The sequence below is a fragment of the Microcebus murinus genome, unplaced genomic scaffold (genome assembly GCF_040939455.1).
Source record: "Microcebus murinus isolate Inina unplaced genomic scaffold, M.murinus_Inina_mat1.0 scaf004_hap2_Mmur4.0, whole genome shotgun sequence".
In the NCBI taxonomy this organism is placed as follows: domain Eukaryota; kingdom Metazoa; phylum Chordata; class Mammalia; order Primates; family Cheirogaleidae; genus Microcebus; species Microcebus murinus.
Window position 1 is genome coordinate 1,268,969 of NW_027438950.1, and position 17,049 is coordinate 1,286,017.

Genomic DNA, 17,049 nt, shown 5'->3' on the forward strand with positions numbered 1-17,049 from the left:
ATATGGTAATTCAATTTTCATTGTTGAGGAATCACCATACTATTTTCTACAAAGGCTGTATTGAGAAAATACATTTTTAAGACTCAGAAGGGAGGAGGGTGATTGGGATTAAGGGACCAAATCTCATCTACAGCGTGAAAACTATATTCATTGAATTAATAATGCACTAAATGTCCTCAATTTAACACTATATAATTCATACATTTATCAAAGAGAGAAACACGACTGGAGCCCCCCCAAATTTATTGAAATACAAATAAATCTGTCTGTCCTAATTTATATCCACAGCAACAATATGCAAGTGTTTCTTTTCTCCACATCCTCACGATCACTTAGCATTCATTCTATTGAGAACAGGCATTCTCACACGTGTGAGTTAATAGCTCATTGTGGCTTTAACTTTCATTTCCATGATGATTAGATAGGTTGAGCATTTTCACATATATCTGTTGAACATTGATTTCTCTGTTTTGAGAAATGTCAATTAGCTTTATCATATCTTTCCCAAAGTATGCCTAGATAAAATCATCACACTGTGTCTAACATATTCATATACAATTATTTGTGAATTAAAACAAAAACATAGCAAAATAAATAACAATGACCAAATAAGATGATTGCACAGGAATAAAAAATGGGTATTTGATGTAATACACAAATAAGCCACATTCCAAATATTTTATATTGGAGTAAAGATACAGAAATGAAAATAAAGGAAGAAAATGACCAATTTACATATCAACTTTCAAGAGAGGATCATTTCTTTGTGTCTATTATCTGTTCCCCAAAATATCTGGCTTTATAGTTAAATGCATATGAATATGTCTCTCTACATATGGTAAATCCCACCATTTCCATGTCTATGTTTCATTGTTTTAGATTTGGATTTTCAGTGGAAAGTTAAACATGTCATATTGCTGATTTTCTGAGAACTCTCCTGGGGGCTCCTAAGACATCATCATTTGTCAGACGCCTCCACCATCGCCATTCTAAAACTTTACTGGCATGCGTTCCTTATCCTTATCTTTTACTCATGGGAACTGTTTATTGGAATCAGTCTGCAGGAAAGCTGACTTTCCTGGTAATTGTGCCCTATTTACTTGTATAAACTTCACTTCATGGGCTACTTTTAACAAATCCTTACATAGTCTGTATTTTCTCAAGGCTCGTAAGGAGATATGGTTGCCTGTCAACCTATCTCGACCTTGGGGCGATTCAGTCCTGGTCACCACTCTTTTAAATAAAATAACTCCTCTGGCTTGTAGAATAAAAAGAGTCATTGGTCTGACAATCATGGCAGTAGTTGGCTTAATAGCTGTTGCTTCCTCAGTTGCTATTGCTGGGGTTGCATTACACCTTTCTGTGCAAACAGCTGATTTTGTTCCTAAGTGGCATGATGTTTCACATAAATTTTGGAAATATCAGCAAGAAATTGATACTCACCTGGAAGGTAAAATTATTCAGATGCAGAATACAGTTCAGTGGCTGGGAGACCAAATTCAGGTTTTGACAACTCAATATTTTTTTCCATTGTGATTGGAATTCTTCCCGTTTTTGTGTCACTCCTATTCCTTTCAATAGCAGTCAACATTGGATGTTATTATGAAAATTGTTAAATGGAGGCCAAAACCTAACTGGTGACCTCCAAAAATTAGTACAGGAAATCACCTCTGCTTTTCAGGACAATCTGCCAGATTTTAATAATGAGGAGTTCTTCTCTGGCCTGGCCAGTCAATTGTCACAGGCCTATCCTTTGGCTTCATTAAAAACAATGCTCAGTAGTGTTGGGAATAATTTGGGTGTTCTCCTCCTTGTATTATGTTTTTTGCTCTTAATCTACAGGTGCTGGCAAAAAAGGCAAGCAACTCAGCAACAGCAAAAATAAAATGTCATGGCCGTGTTCCAGTGTGTTCACCTTCAAAATTAAATAAAATCGGGGGAGATGTAGGGGAGTGACATTATATATTCCTAGTTTAAGAATTAAATTTAGTGAGTAATGTACGGGCTCTACTCAGAGTGTTTGAAAGTAATGTGTTCCGGACAGGGTCTCTGTGATAAACAAGGTGTTGCCTAGAGGCATAACAAAGGACCTGAGCTGCAAGTAAGCAAGAGCTGCCCAGCCCCAAGGCAGTGGGGGTCTGGAGGCCACATGATAAATACATTGTTCCTCTGAAGGCTGCTTAAGCCCCTTAAAAATGGATGGCTACTCAATGATGGATAAGACCCCTCAAGGGAGGGGTGACCTAAGCCAGGCACAGCTGCAGGGGATCAGCCTAAGAGAAACTGGGGGCGAGAAATGCTCCCTGTGGCTGCCTTGCCCATCCTTGCTAATCTTGATGCGTGATCTATGCCTGGTGCCTAGAGCAACCACCTGGAAACCTTGAGTAGGGGACATCTGTGTCCTTAAGGCTATGTGTTCCAGAATTTATGGCCATTGCTGCAATGCCTGGGTGGTAATGTACAAGGAGGTAACTTCAATTTTTTAGAGTATAAAAATATAACTTACCCAGTGTATTAACACTCAAGTCAACCATCTTTGTATGTGTCTCTGTTTTCTTCTGTGTTCTGTGTTCGTCCTCCATCCTGTAAATAGGCCACAGCACTGTGGTTTTAGGAAAGTGTACAATCGGGGGGGGGGATGTCTCTTAAAGGATACATTATTTCTGCTGGGTAGAAAGAAAAAATTCAAGAGATATACTGTATACAGCATGCTTACTATACTTAATGATGATGTATTTTTAAAATATGCTGAGAGAGTCAATGATAAGTGTTCTTCACCACAAACATGATAAATATGGGAAGTAAAGCATCTGCTAATTGGCTAGACTAAGCATTAGACAGTGTTTGTGTGTGTATGTACTTCAAAACATCACATTTTACATGATAAATACAAATAATGTTATCTGTCAATTACAAGAACAAATCAGTAAAATCTTTGAAGTATAGCACTGTTCCAAATACTGAGCCTGGATCTTTGTCATGAGCTTAGCTGAACTGTATCAAAAATATAACATTTTAGTGCTGTTTTTGTCATTCCATTTGTCAATCATAAGCAAGGAAACTCTGATAATTACCAACAGATTCATAATCCAGCATAGAACACGAAAGGGGCTTAGACGATTTTATTTGAAGATAAAGATGCCTGTAACTTCCTCGTGCTGATTATTATGGTATAGAAGACACTAAAGAGGTATGTGGTGCTGACTGTCCTACCTCTGGCCACTGTGAGAACAGAAAACAGAAATTGGATTGCATCCCAAATCACTGATGAAATTTTCAATCAAAGACTGCCATAATCCCTGAGATTCCGAGAGTCAGTGACCAAACTGTTGGCCACAGTTAGATGACTAAAAATGAAAACTGTGTGTTGCACACTGCACTCATTAAAATGAAAGAAGATAGAGTCATGTAAAATAAATTATCTAAGATTCAAATATCAGATAAAGATTATTCCAATTATTTTCAATACACAGAAATCATTCTATTATATTCTAACAATGAAAATACATAAGCATAAGTAGATTCTAGATGGATGCCTATGTTGTACTATAAGTAATTCACAGAAAATTATATTCAAACTTATTTATTTACCTAAACTCTCTATTAAGAGAATGCCAAATTCTCATTTTTCTATATATAGTATTTACGATATGCATCATACACTAATTAATGCTTTACTTATTGTAATTATTTTCATATTTATGATATTATATGTTAGGATGTAATAACATTTTGCTTTTACAAAGCAAACAACACTGCATTCTGGATTTAATCCTCTGGCACTAAAAATTGATTTTCTTTCTTTGTACTTTAAGGCTCTAAATTTAACCTTAGGACACTGAATCTCTCTAATCTTAAATAATCAGAATGCTGTATGTATAGCCTATAAATGGTCTCAAGCTCTCTAGTTAATTTTTTTCCTCCAAATTAAAAAAAAACTCTACACTTCTCATCAGAACTTTTAAAGTACTGTGTGAACTAGCTGGGGGTGAGTACAACAGTGAGAATATTGTAGCCCAAGCACAGGCAGAAACAAGAATGGCTTAGATACAGTTGTAGAAGGGAATGAAGACAAAAATGGCCTAAAATTAGAAATAATTATGAAATGAAAGCAGCAGAACTTCCACTTATAAATTCCGAGAGTTGGTTGTTCTGTAGGTCCCTTCACTCCACATGCATAATCAGTGATTTTTTTACCCTGGACATTTTCAATCTCTTCTCTGGAGCCACAAGCTCACTCCCACAGAAATATTGACTGCTATTTATGAAGCATCTGTTACATATCTAACACTGTTCTGTCCTTATTTATTCTATTTAAATATAAAATCAACTCCATAATTTATAAATCCTTCTTAGTGTTTGCCTGAACAAAGTAGCCTGATAATGTCAATAAATCAATTGGTTCGATCAAGAAAAGTAAAAGAAACAGTAATCAAAAAGGTGCTTTCAATATGCTTCCCAAATTAGAATGAAAATATAGAATGTAATAAGTAAAATGAAATTACTACACTGCGGAATTACTCATACCTTCAGGTAATTTTATGAGCACCATTAAGTTTTATAACAATCCTTGTTGCAATTGCAGATCAGGTCATACAAGCTATATTTAATGAACTTTGAAATAATAAAATAACATAGTAGACCTAGCATGAGTAATAAGGATATAAGAACAGAGCACTGGCATGGGCAGGTTTCGATTCAGAAGCTTTAGGGTTTTAAACAATTAATTCAACATAAAGCGAACAAAATATTTCCTTTCAGAATCTTTGAAGTTTCTAGTTTGCTAGTAAATTCTCAACACTTTTGAAATTACCCATTTTTTCTAATATTATTCTTTTCTGTTCAAAATAGTCATATATCCACATTCACACAAACATAATTACTTACTCTGTAAATATACTACAACTATAGTTCATCTTAACCGTGATGTATTTGTATATCTGATTCAATATAAATAAAAAACATGCTTATTTTTGTTTCACTGGCCAGGCAGGTTGCATGTAGAAAGAAAAATGTAGGATAGAATGTAACAACTACTCATTCTGTGTTCAGAGATGTATGGCTTTTTGATAAGTGCAAAATATTTATTATAAGCATTACAGTAACAATGTAATTATAAACATAATGAAAAAAAAGCTTTGGGAACAGTATTCTTCAAAGTAGAGCAACTGATAAAAGGATCAAAAATGATGTCTTTGTATTGTGTAGCCCGACAGTACATTTTTACAATCGATTTCCTCCAACTTTGAGTAACATAGGATAGGTTAATGTTGTTGGCAAAATAGCACTTTATTCAATCAACAACATATTGGAAACAGTAAAAACATTTTTAATTTAATGAAACAAATTAAGTTTACATGTAATCTAAAAATATTCCAAATTACATTCTATTTTATTATCATAATGTGCAATAGTAAAACAAGTTATTTCTAATATTGTCATTTTTTCATTCTGATCATAATGAGAATATTACTCTATATACCTACATCATACATCACTTGAAATACTGGTTTTTATAAGATAACTCCATAGTACCTATTCATTTCATAAATCTTACATCTCAGTGTTTTTAATTTCCCATGGAAAAGTATATGAATAATGCCTACTTAATACAGAAAGACTTCTAACAAATGTGATGCAGCTATCATTAACCACACACATTCACATACATGCTAAGAATGAAAGCATACCATCAATTGTATTTAAAGTTGAATAATATCAGTATTTGCTTGTGAAAAATAGCAAAAAAATATATACTTTATTACATTTTCACCAAATCCTGACCACAAAGTATATTTTACATGTAATTATAACTCTCACAAAATCTCTGTCTTTTTTAAAGCTGACATACAAATAAATCAACTATTTTAACTGGGTTGTTCTCTATAATCAACAATCTGGTTTTAAAAAATGTGTGAACGTGTTAGTGCATTAGTGTATTGCACTGTGAGTCCTCTGATATATGTTTTGACTTGATTCTTCAGTAATTGCATTCTGAAATGTATTAAGGTAGTTTTAAGTAGCATTTGTTTGTTTTTCTTAAAGGTATATCTTTTGCATAAATATTTTTTCACATTCATTATATTTGTAGGGTTTCTATCTCTTAAAATTTTGGTGATGTTGAGCAATATTTGAGAAGATATTGGAGCATTTCTTTCAGTGTAAGTTCTCCCATGTCCAGTAAGATCTCTGTTATAACTAAAGGTATTGTCAGCAGTCTACATTATTATTTTTTTTACTTTAAGTATAAGTACTGTTGTGCATTTTTAAGGCTAATACTTTGGTAAAGCACTTACATACTCATTATATTTATCTCGTTTTTATCTAGTATGATTTCTTTGATGTGGAATAAGATGTGAGCAGTTATTAAAGACTTTGCCACAATTTTCATATTTGTAGAATTTTTCTCTGATATGAATTCTTTTATGTAGATTAAGGGGTGAGCACTGGGAAAATGCTTTGCCACATTCCTCACATTTGTATGGTTTCTCTCCTGTATAGATTCATTTATGTAGAGTGAGGTCTCTGAGGTGAATAAAGGCTTTGCCACATTCTACACATGTTTAGGGTTTCCCTCTAGTATGAATTCTTTTATGTTGAGTAAGGGTTGAGAACTGTGTAAAGAGTTTGCCACATTCCTCACATTTGTAGGGTTTCTCTCTGGTGTGAATTCTTTTATGTTGAGTAAGGGTTGAGAACTGTGTAAAGAGTTTGCCACATTCCTCACATTTGTAGGGTTTCTCTCCAGTGTGAATTCTTTTATGTTGAGTAAGAGTCCAGCACTGGATAAAGGCTTTGCCACATTCCTCACATTTGTAGGGTTTCTCTCCTGTGTGAATTCTTTTATGTAGAGTAAGGTGTGTGCACCAGGTAAAGGCTTTGCCACATTCCTCACATTTGTAGGGTTTCTCTCCTGTATGAATTCTTTTATGTTGAGTAAGGTGTGTGCACCAGGTAAAGGCTTTGCCACATTCCTCACATTTGTAGGGTTTCTCTCCTGTATGAATTCTTTTATGTTGAGTAAGGTATGCACACCTGGTAAAGGCTTTGCCACATTCTTCACATTTGTAAGGTTTCTCTCCGCTATGAATTATTTTATGTTGATTAAGCTGTGTGCACCAGGTAAAGGCTTTCCCACATTCCTCACATTTGTATGGTTTCTCTCCAGTGTGAATTCTTTTATGTCCAGTGAGGTCTTTAAGCCAGATAAAGGCTTTGCCACATTCCTCACATTTGTATGGTTTCTCTCCAGTATGAATTATTTTATGCACAGTGAGGTCACTTAGCCAGATAATGGCTTTGCCACATTCCTCACATTTGTATGGTTTCTCTCCAGTGTGAATTCTTTTATGTCGAGTGAGGCTATAGAGCCAGGTATAGGCTTTCCCACATTCCTCACATCTGTATGGTTTCTCTCCTGTGTGAATTCTTTTATGTCTAGTGAGGTCACTTAGCCAGATAAAGGCTTTGCCACATTCCTCACATTTGTATGGTTTCTCTCTTCTATGAATTTTTTTATGTCGAGTGACTACATCAAGCTGGGTAAAGGCCTTCCCACGTTCTTCACATTGGTAGGGTTTCTCTCCAGTGTGAATTCTCTTATGTATAGTAAGTTTGGAGGAATGCTTAAAGTCTTTTCCACATTCTTCACACTTGTAAGGTTTCTCTCCGGTATGAATTTTCCTATGTCCAGAAGGTTCTGAGCTGTGGTTTATCATCTTGCCAAATTCATTACATTTGAATCTTTTCTCACCAGTATGTTCTATCTTATGTATATTGAGATTTGAAGATTTGGTAAAGACTTTTATACATTTATAACATTTGACGTTTTTCCTATGGGTATTTGACAAACACTGGGTAAGACCATTGTAACATACTTTCTGCCTCTTACACTCACCCACACACTCCCTGGCTTTTCTTAAGTGTACATTTTCAGGGCTACAGGTTCCATATAGTCTCATTATTGATTTCTGAGACGAATCTTTTATGCCCTGCCCTGGCAATAGGTCTTGGGTGCAATGGGAAGACAGTTCTGAAAGAAAGAAAAATAACAAAATATTTCACTAACTAGACTCAAGTGAATATACTTCACAATTTGAATATATATGACTATACCAAGCACATTAGCAAGAAAGCACAACAGAATACCATGATCTCACTTCCATCATAGAGGTATGACCTTAAAAATATACTTGCAAACATGACTTTTTGAGAAATCATAATGGCTATGAATTCATAACACCCTAGTTGAGAATGACATCAACAACCATATGGAAGTGGAAGGAAAGCTTGTAACATTTACCCACCAAAGCCCTTCCTCCCCTCTGATATAGAGCAATCACTTTAGTAGTAAAATCTCATCTTTTGGATTCCCTGTGAAAAGAGAATATGACTATTGACACATGTGTCCAAAGATCTCTTTTTTGATGGTGTTTCCAAAGGCTGGCTTCTATCTTCCATGACAACTACCTCACCCTCAAGGAAAGATATTCACATATCAAAAATACAATTCTGCAGTATTATAATCATGGTGTAAAAGCATTTAATTATGCTATAAAATTTGAAAGAGAAAATAAAAGCCATCATTGCCGCATGTTAATTTTTATACAACATGAAAATACATAATTACTGGCATCGACATTGTAAAGTTGAGGGCAAATGTAAAGGTTAAAAATTTTGTATGCAACTGAAGTGAAGTAGTTACTAGTTTAACATATGTTGTGACTTCAAAACATTTTAGGAAATTCTCATAGCGAACATCAGGAAAATGTTCTTAGAAATACACAAAGGAAAATGAGCAAAGAAAAAAGATATGTCATTAAAAATCAGTGAGGCACAATGCAGGACAAATGGAGAGGAAAGAAAGAAAAAAATAGTGACAATAGGTATATAAAATAATTAACATTCGGGTAATTGTAAGCCCTTCCCTTTGAGTAAATTATGGAAATATTTATGTACTAGTATCTCTGGTCAGAAGACAAAGTTAAATAAAGGGATTAAATAACCCAACTTAATCTCTCTAAAGAGACTTGACTTCATGCCTGGTGAAAACAATATACTAACACTGGCAGGACATAAGATATACCATGAAAACCTTAAGCATATAAGAGCAGTGGAATTCAAAATTATATTCAGCACATTACATTTGAAGTGAAAATGTTATGGTTTATAAAATATACTTCAAGTCAAAACTGCCACAAGAGACAAACAAGGACATTTACTATAAAAAGAGGTCATTCACTGAGAACCTATGAAAATAATACATATATATGACATCTATTTTTACCTCACATCAAGTTTCTCAAAGATATGTAAAAAAAAGCATTGACATAATTGAAGATATGAACTGCAAAATAATAGGATACTTTGATATTCCACTTTCAATAATAATAGAGCCAGTCAAATTATTAATAAGAAAACAGAAGATTAGAAAACACTCTAGAGCAATGACACCTCACAGATTCACAGAGAACACTCTATAGAATAATAGTAGAATATACAATCTTGATAGCTCATATATCATTCTTCCTAGAAAACTACCTTTTCAGCCACAAAACAAGTCGTAACCCATTTTAGAAAATTGAAATTTTACACACACTTTAAATTTTGACCAGAATTGAATGAAATTGTAAATAAATAACACAAGAAACACAGGAAAACTCACAAATATATGAAGATAAACAACACACTCTTGAACATGTTCTTGTTCAAGGGAAGAAGACCTGATGTTGTGAAGATGTCCAAAGTGATCTACACGTTAAATGCAATTCCTTTCAAAGTCTCAATTTTATTTTGTTTCAAAAATAGAAACAGCAATCCCCAAAATAATATGAAACCTCAAGAGACTGCAAAGATCTGAACAATCATCAAAAAGAAAAAGAGTGCTATAGGTACCCACAGTTCCGCATATTAAAAAAAAATCCTACAGTGGTCAATGAAGTTTTCCACTGGCAGAAAGACAGACTCTTGCATGAATGAATCAGAGAGAAACACAAATATAAACACTTGCATATGTTGTAAACTAAAGAGGTATCTTCAAACCCATATATTTTTTCACCATTATTGACAAAAGCTGGTAGATGCAAGCAACCCAAACTGTCCTTACTAAACAAAAGGACAAATACAAGTAGAAATTTGGAAATAATAGATTAGTTCTCAGGTTTAAAAACCCAGATAATCTAATAATGTCCACAGTAGAGATAAACCTTGATGACATTATGCTTAATGAAATGTCAGTTACAATAAATCAGATGTTTTATGATTATACTTGTATGATATTTCTAAACCAGTTACACCCTGAGAAACAGAAAATGTAATGGAGTTTATCAGCACTTAGGCAAGGGGGGAAAATGGGTAGTTTTCTCACGTGTATTAAATTTTAGTTTCACACAATACATATATTCTAGAGATATATTGCATAATGATGGACATATATTTAAAGAGACTGATGTGAATAATTAAATGTAAATCAGGTTGTCATGTTTGTGGTTTTACAATAATTAAAATAAAAATTATATCTGAAGGAGATACACAGTTATGAAGTTTTTCAAAACTTTCTTACATTTGACAAAACTGTTTCTTTTTCTTAATTTAGAAATATTATGGGAGTAAATCATTTAGATTACATATATTGCTTTTGCACTGACTGATTGGACTACAACTGTGCCCATGCATAGATTGTGTGCACCACATCCATTAGGTGTCAATTTTCCCAATGCCTACACCCACTTCCTACTGCCCAATACCTGCTGAATATTATTTCCATTTGTTAACGTAGGTGTTGATCAATTGGCAACAATATGATAATGAGTATGCGTGGTGCTTGCTTTTCCATTTTTGTGATACTTTAATTCAAAGAATGGGCTCCAACACAATCCAGGATAATACAAGCGTTATTTAACCACTGATTTTTTGAGACTCAGCAGTACTCCATGGTATACATACACTAATTTTTATATGTATTTATACATATATTTATATATATGTATTAGTAAGTACCGAGGTTGTCTCCCCATCTTTGCAATTGTAAATCTTTAGGCCATAAACATTCAAGTCAAGATATCTTTATTTTAAGATGACGTTTTTACATTGGGTAGATTCCAGATTGTGGGATTGCTGGATCAAACGGTAGTTCTTCATTTAGAATTTTGGGGATCAGGCAAGATGGTGGATGAGAAACACTGCCAGGCAGACTGTCTCTGCAGAAAAGACAGACTCTGACAAATAAGAAGAAAGAAGCAAGCAGACAAGTATACAGCCGGCGAGGGTTGGAAGGAGGGGTACCGGAGACTACCAGAGACCCCATGGGAGGAGGTTGTGGAGGAGAACTGGAAGCAGAGACCTCCTGAGTAGCCTAAAGACCAGCGGCAAGGGTAGGTTGAACTGCTAACTTTCCCCTCCCTTGCATCTCAGACTGCTGGTGGGCTCCCCAGTGGTAGGAGAGACCTGCCGACACCAGCCCAGAGTGCCCCTCCCTGACAGCTTTTACAGGAAGCAGAGAACAGAACTTTGACCCCTGTTGATGGCATTGGTGGTGCCTGAGGGCAGGCTGACCCAACCCAGCTCTGCCCAGACTCACTCCAAGATCAGTCCCCACTGAGGGGGAGAATGAGGATACATCCAGAAGTCCCAGGGACTGACCCACCACCTGAGGCACTGGAGTGCCTTTCTATTGGAACAAGAGCTGGATACAACACCCAAAAACAACAGTATAGCCTGCTCCTCCAAGCAAGCACCACCTGCTGACAGGGAGGACACCCTGCACACCCTCTTCATGGCACCTCCTGATCCATCACACACGGTGTGGTTGAATCTCACCCACAGAAACCACCTACTGGCTCAGACACTAAACAAGGTGTGTCAGTATCCAAACAAAAACCTAAAGGCAAGAAGCAACAACTGATCCAGATGGGAAGAAATTAGTGGAGGAACTCTGGAAATGTGAGGAACAAAACAGAAAGCACACCCCCAAAGAGGAGCACCGGACCCTTAGATATGGGCAATAATCAAAATCAGACCTCTAAAATGACAAAAAAAGAATTTCAAATGTGGATCATAGGAAAATTCAACGACTTGCTAGAACACTGGGACAACCAACACAAAGAAAACACAAAAAGACTCCAGGACCGGGAACAAAAACTCACTAAAGAAATAGAAACACTGAAGAAAAATCTAACGAAACACCTGTAAATGAAGAATCAATTCAGAGAACTACAAAACACAGTGGAAAGCCTCAAGAACAGGGTAGAACAAACAGAAGGAAATTTCAGAGATTGAAGATGACACCTTCCAATTAAATAAACCAGTTACAGACATAGAACAGAGAAACAAAAGAAAAGAGTAAAGCCTACGAGAGATGTGGGATTATGTGAAGAAACCTAATGTGAGGGTCATAGGGTTCCCAGAAGGGGAAGAAGACAACACTCAAGGGTTGGACAAGCTATTAGAAGATATAATAGAGGAAAATTTCCCAGGCCTTTCTAAAAATCTTCAGATACAAGTTCAAGAAGCTCTGAGGACACCTGGGAGATTCAATGCAAACAGGAAGACGTCACAACATGCAGTTATCAGACTGACCAAAATATCAACTACAGAGGCCCTTCTATGAGCTATAAGATGAAAGAAGCAAGTAAAATACAAAGGAAAAGCAATCCAAATAACTCCAGACTTCTCTTCTGAAACTTTACAAGCAAGGAGAGACTGGGGTACCATTCTCACTCTTCTGAAACAGAATAATGCCCAGCCTAGAATCTTATTCCCTGCAAAACTAAGTTTTGTATATTGAAGGAGAAATCAAGACATTCTCAGATAAGCAAAGTCTGAGGGAATTCACCAAGACAAGACCAGCCCTTTAAGAAGTACTCAAAACAGTGTTACCCACGGATCAGCACAATAAACACAAATGTAAATCTACTCAAAGCTAAAGATCAAAGCCCAGATACCACAATGGCTCAAGAGAGAAAACAAAGGAACCAAGTTCAACCCAATATAATGAACAGAAATCTGCCCCCCCATCAGTAATCTCAATAAATGTAAATGGCTTGAACTCCCCACTCAAGAGACATAGGCTGGCCAAATGGATAAAAAAATACAAGCCAAGTATCTGCTGCATTCAGGAAACACATCTAACCTGCAAGGATGCAGTTAGATTAAAGGTAAAGGGGTGGAGAACAATATTTCAAGCAAACATTGCAAACCTTGCAACCTTGGTGCACCCAGATTCATAAAGCAAACTCTACTTGATCCAAACAAATGGATAAACAACAACACCATAAGAGTCAGAGACTTTGACACCCCACTGACAGCACAGGACAGATCCTCCAAACAGAAAATCAACAGAGAAATAATTGACTAAAACAGAACTCTAGAACAAATGGACATGACTGACATTTACAGGACATTCTACCCCAAAACCACAGAATATACACTCTTCTCATCAGCTCATAGGCCATTCTCTAAGAGTGACCATATCCTAGGACACAAAACATGTCTCCCACAATTTAAAAAAATAGAAATTATACCATGTATTTTTTCAGACCACAATGGAAAAAATGTAGAAATCAACCCTCACAGGAGTTCTCATTTCTACACAAAGTCATGGAAACTAAACATCCTTCTGCTCAATGATCACTTCATAAACCGGGAAATCAAGATGGAAATCAAAGGATTCTTTGAACCAAATGACAAAGGAGACACAAGTTACCAAAACCTGTGGGACACAGCTAGAGTAGTCCTAAGATGAAAGTTTATTTCCATAAATGCCTATATTCAAAAGTCAAAAAGATCAAAAACAGACAACCTAATGCATCATCTCAAAGAGCTGAAAAAAGAACAGACCGACCCCAAAATCAGCAGAAGAAGTGAAATCATTAGATCAAATCAGAACTAAACAAAATTGACAATAGGGAAACTATATGGGAAAAAAAAAAGTTGGTTCTTTGAAAAAATAAACAAAATTGACACACCTTTGGCTAGACAAACCAAAAGCAGAAAAGAAAAATCTCTAATAAACTTCATCAGGAATAAAGGAGAAATTACAACTGATGCCATGGAGATACAAGATATCATTTATAAATACTACAAAAACCTCTATGCACACAAACTGGAAAATGTGGAGGAAATGGACAATTTCTTAGAAACACACAGTCTCCCTAGGCTCAACCAGGAAGAAATAGAATTCCTGAACAGACCAATATCAAGTACTGAAATGGAAACAGCAATAAAAAAACCTTCCTAAAAAGAGAAGTCCTAGACCAGATGATTTCACAGCCAAATTTTACCACACCTACAAAAAAGAATTGGTGCCTATCCTGCAAAAATTATTTCACAAGATCGAGAAGGATGGAATCCTCCTCAACACATTTTATGAAGTGAACATAACTCTGATACAAATACCAGGAAAAGATGCAACAAAAAGAAAACTGCAGACCAATATCCGTTATGAATATAGACGCAAAAATTCTCAACAAAATCCTAGCCAATGTAATCCAGGTGCTTGTCAAGAAAGTAATCCATCACAAGAAAGTGGGCTTCATCCCAGGGATGCAGGGATGGTTCAACATACGCAAATCTATAAATGTAATTCACCATGTAAAAAAAAAGCAAAAACAAAGACGACATGATCCTTCAATAAATGCAAAAAAAACATTTGACAAAATTCCACACACTTTTATGATAAGAACGCTCAACAAAATAGGCATAGACTTACCATAGGCTTACCTAAAAATGATACAAGCCATATATGACAAACCCACAGGCAATATCATAATGAATGGAGAAAAATTAAAAACATTCCCACTTATAACTGGAACAAGACAAGGATGCCCACTATCTCCACTCCTAACATAGTGCTGGAATTCCTCGATACAGCAATCAGATAAGAAAGCAGAATTAAGGGCATCCAAATGGAAGCAGAAGAGATCAAACTCTCACTCTTTGCTGATGACATGATATTATACATAGAAAACCCCAAGGATTCAACCAAAAGACTCCTTGAACTGATAAAAGAATTTGGTAAAGTCTTAGGATAAAAAAATCAATACACAGAAATCAGAGGCATTCATATACGCCAACAACAGTACAAGTGAGAACCAAATCAAAGACTCAATTCCATTCCAAATAGCAACAAAGAAAATGAAGTACCTTGGAATATATTTAACTAAGGAGGTAAAAGACCTCTACAGGGAGAACTATGAAACACTGAAGAAAGAAATAGCAGAGGATGTAAACAGGTAGAAAGAAGAAAATACCATGCTCATGGGTTGGCAGAATCAACATTGTTAAAATGTCAATACTACCCAAAGTGACCTAGAGAGCCAATGCAATCCCTATTAAAACATCATCATCATTTTTCACAGATATAGAAAATATAGTTTTACGTTTTGTATGGAACCACAGAAGATCCCGTATAGCAAAATCAATCCTAGGCAATAAAAACAAAATAGGAGGTATCAATTTACCAGATTTCAAACTACACTACAAGGCTATAGTTACTAAAAGAGCATGGTATTGGCACAAGAACAGAGACATTGACCAGTGCAACAGAACAAAGAACCCAGATATAAAATCATCCTCATATAGCCAATTAATCTTTGACAAAGCAGACAAAAACATACATTGGGGAAAAGAATTCTTATTCAATAACTGGTGCTGGGAAAACTGGATAGCCACATGTAGAAGACTGAAACAGGACCCACACCTTTCACCTCTCACAAAAATCAACTCACACTGAGTAACAGAGTTCATCATTAGGTATGAAACTATTGGAATTCTACAGGAAAACATTGGAAATACTCTTCTAGACATTGGCCTAGGCAAAGAATTTATGAAGAAGACTCCAAAGACAATCACAACAGCAACAAAAATAAATAAATGGGATCTGATCAAAGTAAAAAGCTTCTGCACAGCCAAATAAACTGTCAAGACAGCAAACAGACAACCCACAGAATGGGAGAAAAATTTAGCAAGCTACATATCCAATAAAGGGCTGATAAATAGAATCTATTTACAACTCAGGAAAATCAGCAAGAAAAAAAATCAAACAACCCTATCAAAAAATGGGCAAAGGACATGAACAGAAAATTCTCAAAAGGAGACAGAATAATGGCCAACAAACATATGAAAAAATGCTCAACACCTCTATCAGGGAAATGCAAATCAAAACCACAATGAGATATCACTTAACTCCAGTGAGAATGGCCTTTATCAAAAAGTCCCCCAAAAATAAATGCTGGCATGGATGCAGAGAGAGAGGAACACTCCTACACTGCTGGTGGGACTGCAAACTAGTTCAACCTCTGTGGAAAGCAATATGGAGATACCTCAAAGTGATACAAGTAGATTTACCATTTGATCCAGCAATTCCACTACTGGGCGTCTACCCAAAAGATCAAAAGTCACTTTATGAAAAAAGACACCTGCACTCGAATGTTTATAGCAGCACAATTCACAATTGCAAAGTTGTGGAAACAACCAATTCATGAGTGGATTAATAAAATGGCGGTATATGTATACCATGGAGTACTACTCAGCTTTAAGAAACAATGGTGATATAGCACCTCTTATATTATCCTGGGTTGAGCTGAAACCCATTCTACTAAGTGAAGTAACTCAAGAATGGGAAAGGAAGCACCACAGGTACTCACCAGCAAATTGGTATTAACAGATCAACAATTCAGTGGACATATAGGAATAACATTTATCGAGTGTCGGGCAGATGGAAGGGGGAAAGACGGGATGGGCATATACAAACACAATGAGTGAGATGTGCAACGTTTTGGGGATGGTCACGCTTTAGGCTCTGATTTGAGGGGGGAGACAGGGCATGGGCTGTATACGTAACCTTACCAATTGTACCACCATAATATGCTAAAACAAAATAAATTAATTAAATTAATTAATTAATAAAAAAAAACAGGGGACCAGTTCACTGTCCCTCAGACTATTGGAGGGCAGGACTATAGTTTAAAAAAAACTATGAACAAATTGCTATGCACACTGCACATATCTTATTTTGAAATAAAAAAAAAAAAAATGGGCAAAAACACCCAC

The 17,049-nt window shown here is 35.8% G+C and overlaps 1 protein-coding gene across 1 annotated transcript in view; it reads right to left on the reverse strand.

The window, feature by feature from the left end:
- Positions 1-17,049, reverse strand: part of LOC142866394 (uncharacterized) — a 59,816-nt gene that overhangs the window by 34,958 nt on the left and 7,809 nt on the right. Inside the window, 2 exon segments of the mRNA XM_075999763.1 lie at positions 6,457-6,511; positions 6,596-8,032. Coding sequence (XP_075855878.1) covers positions 6,457-6,511; positions 6,596-8,032 — 1,492 coding nt within the window.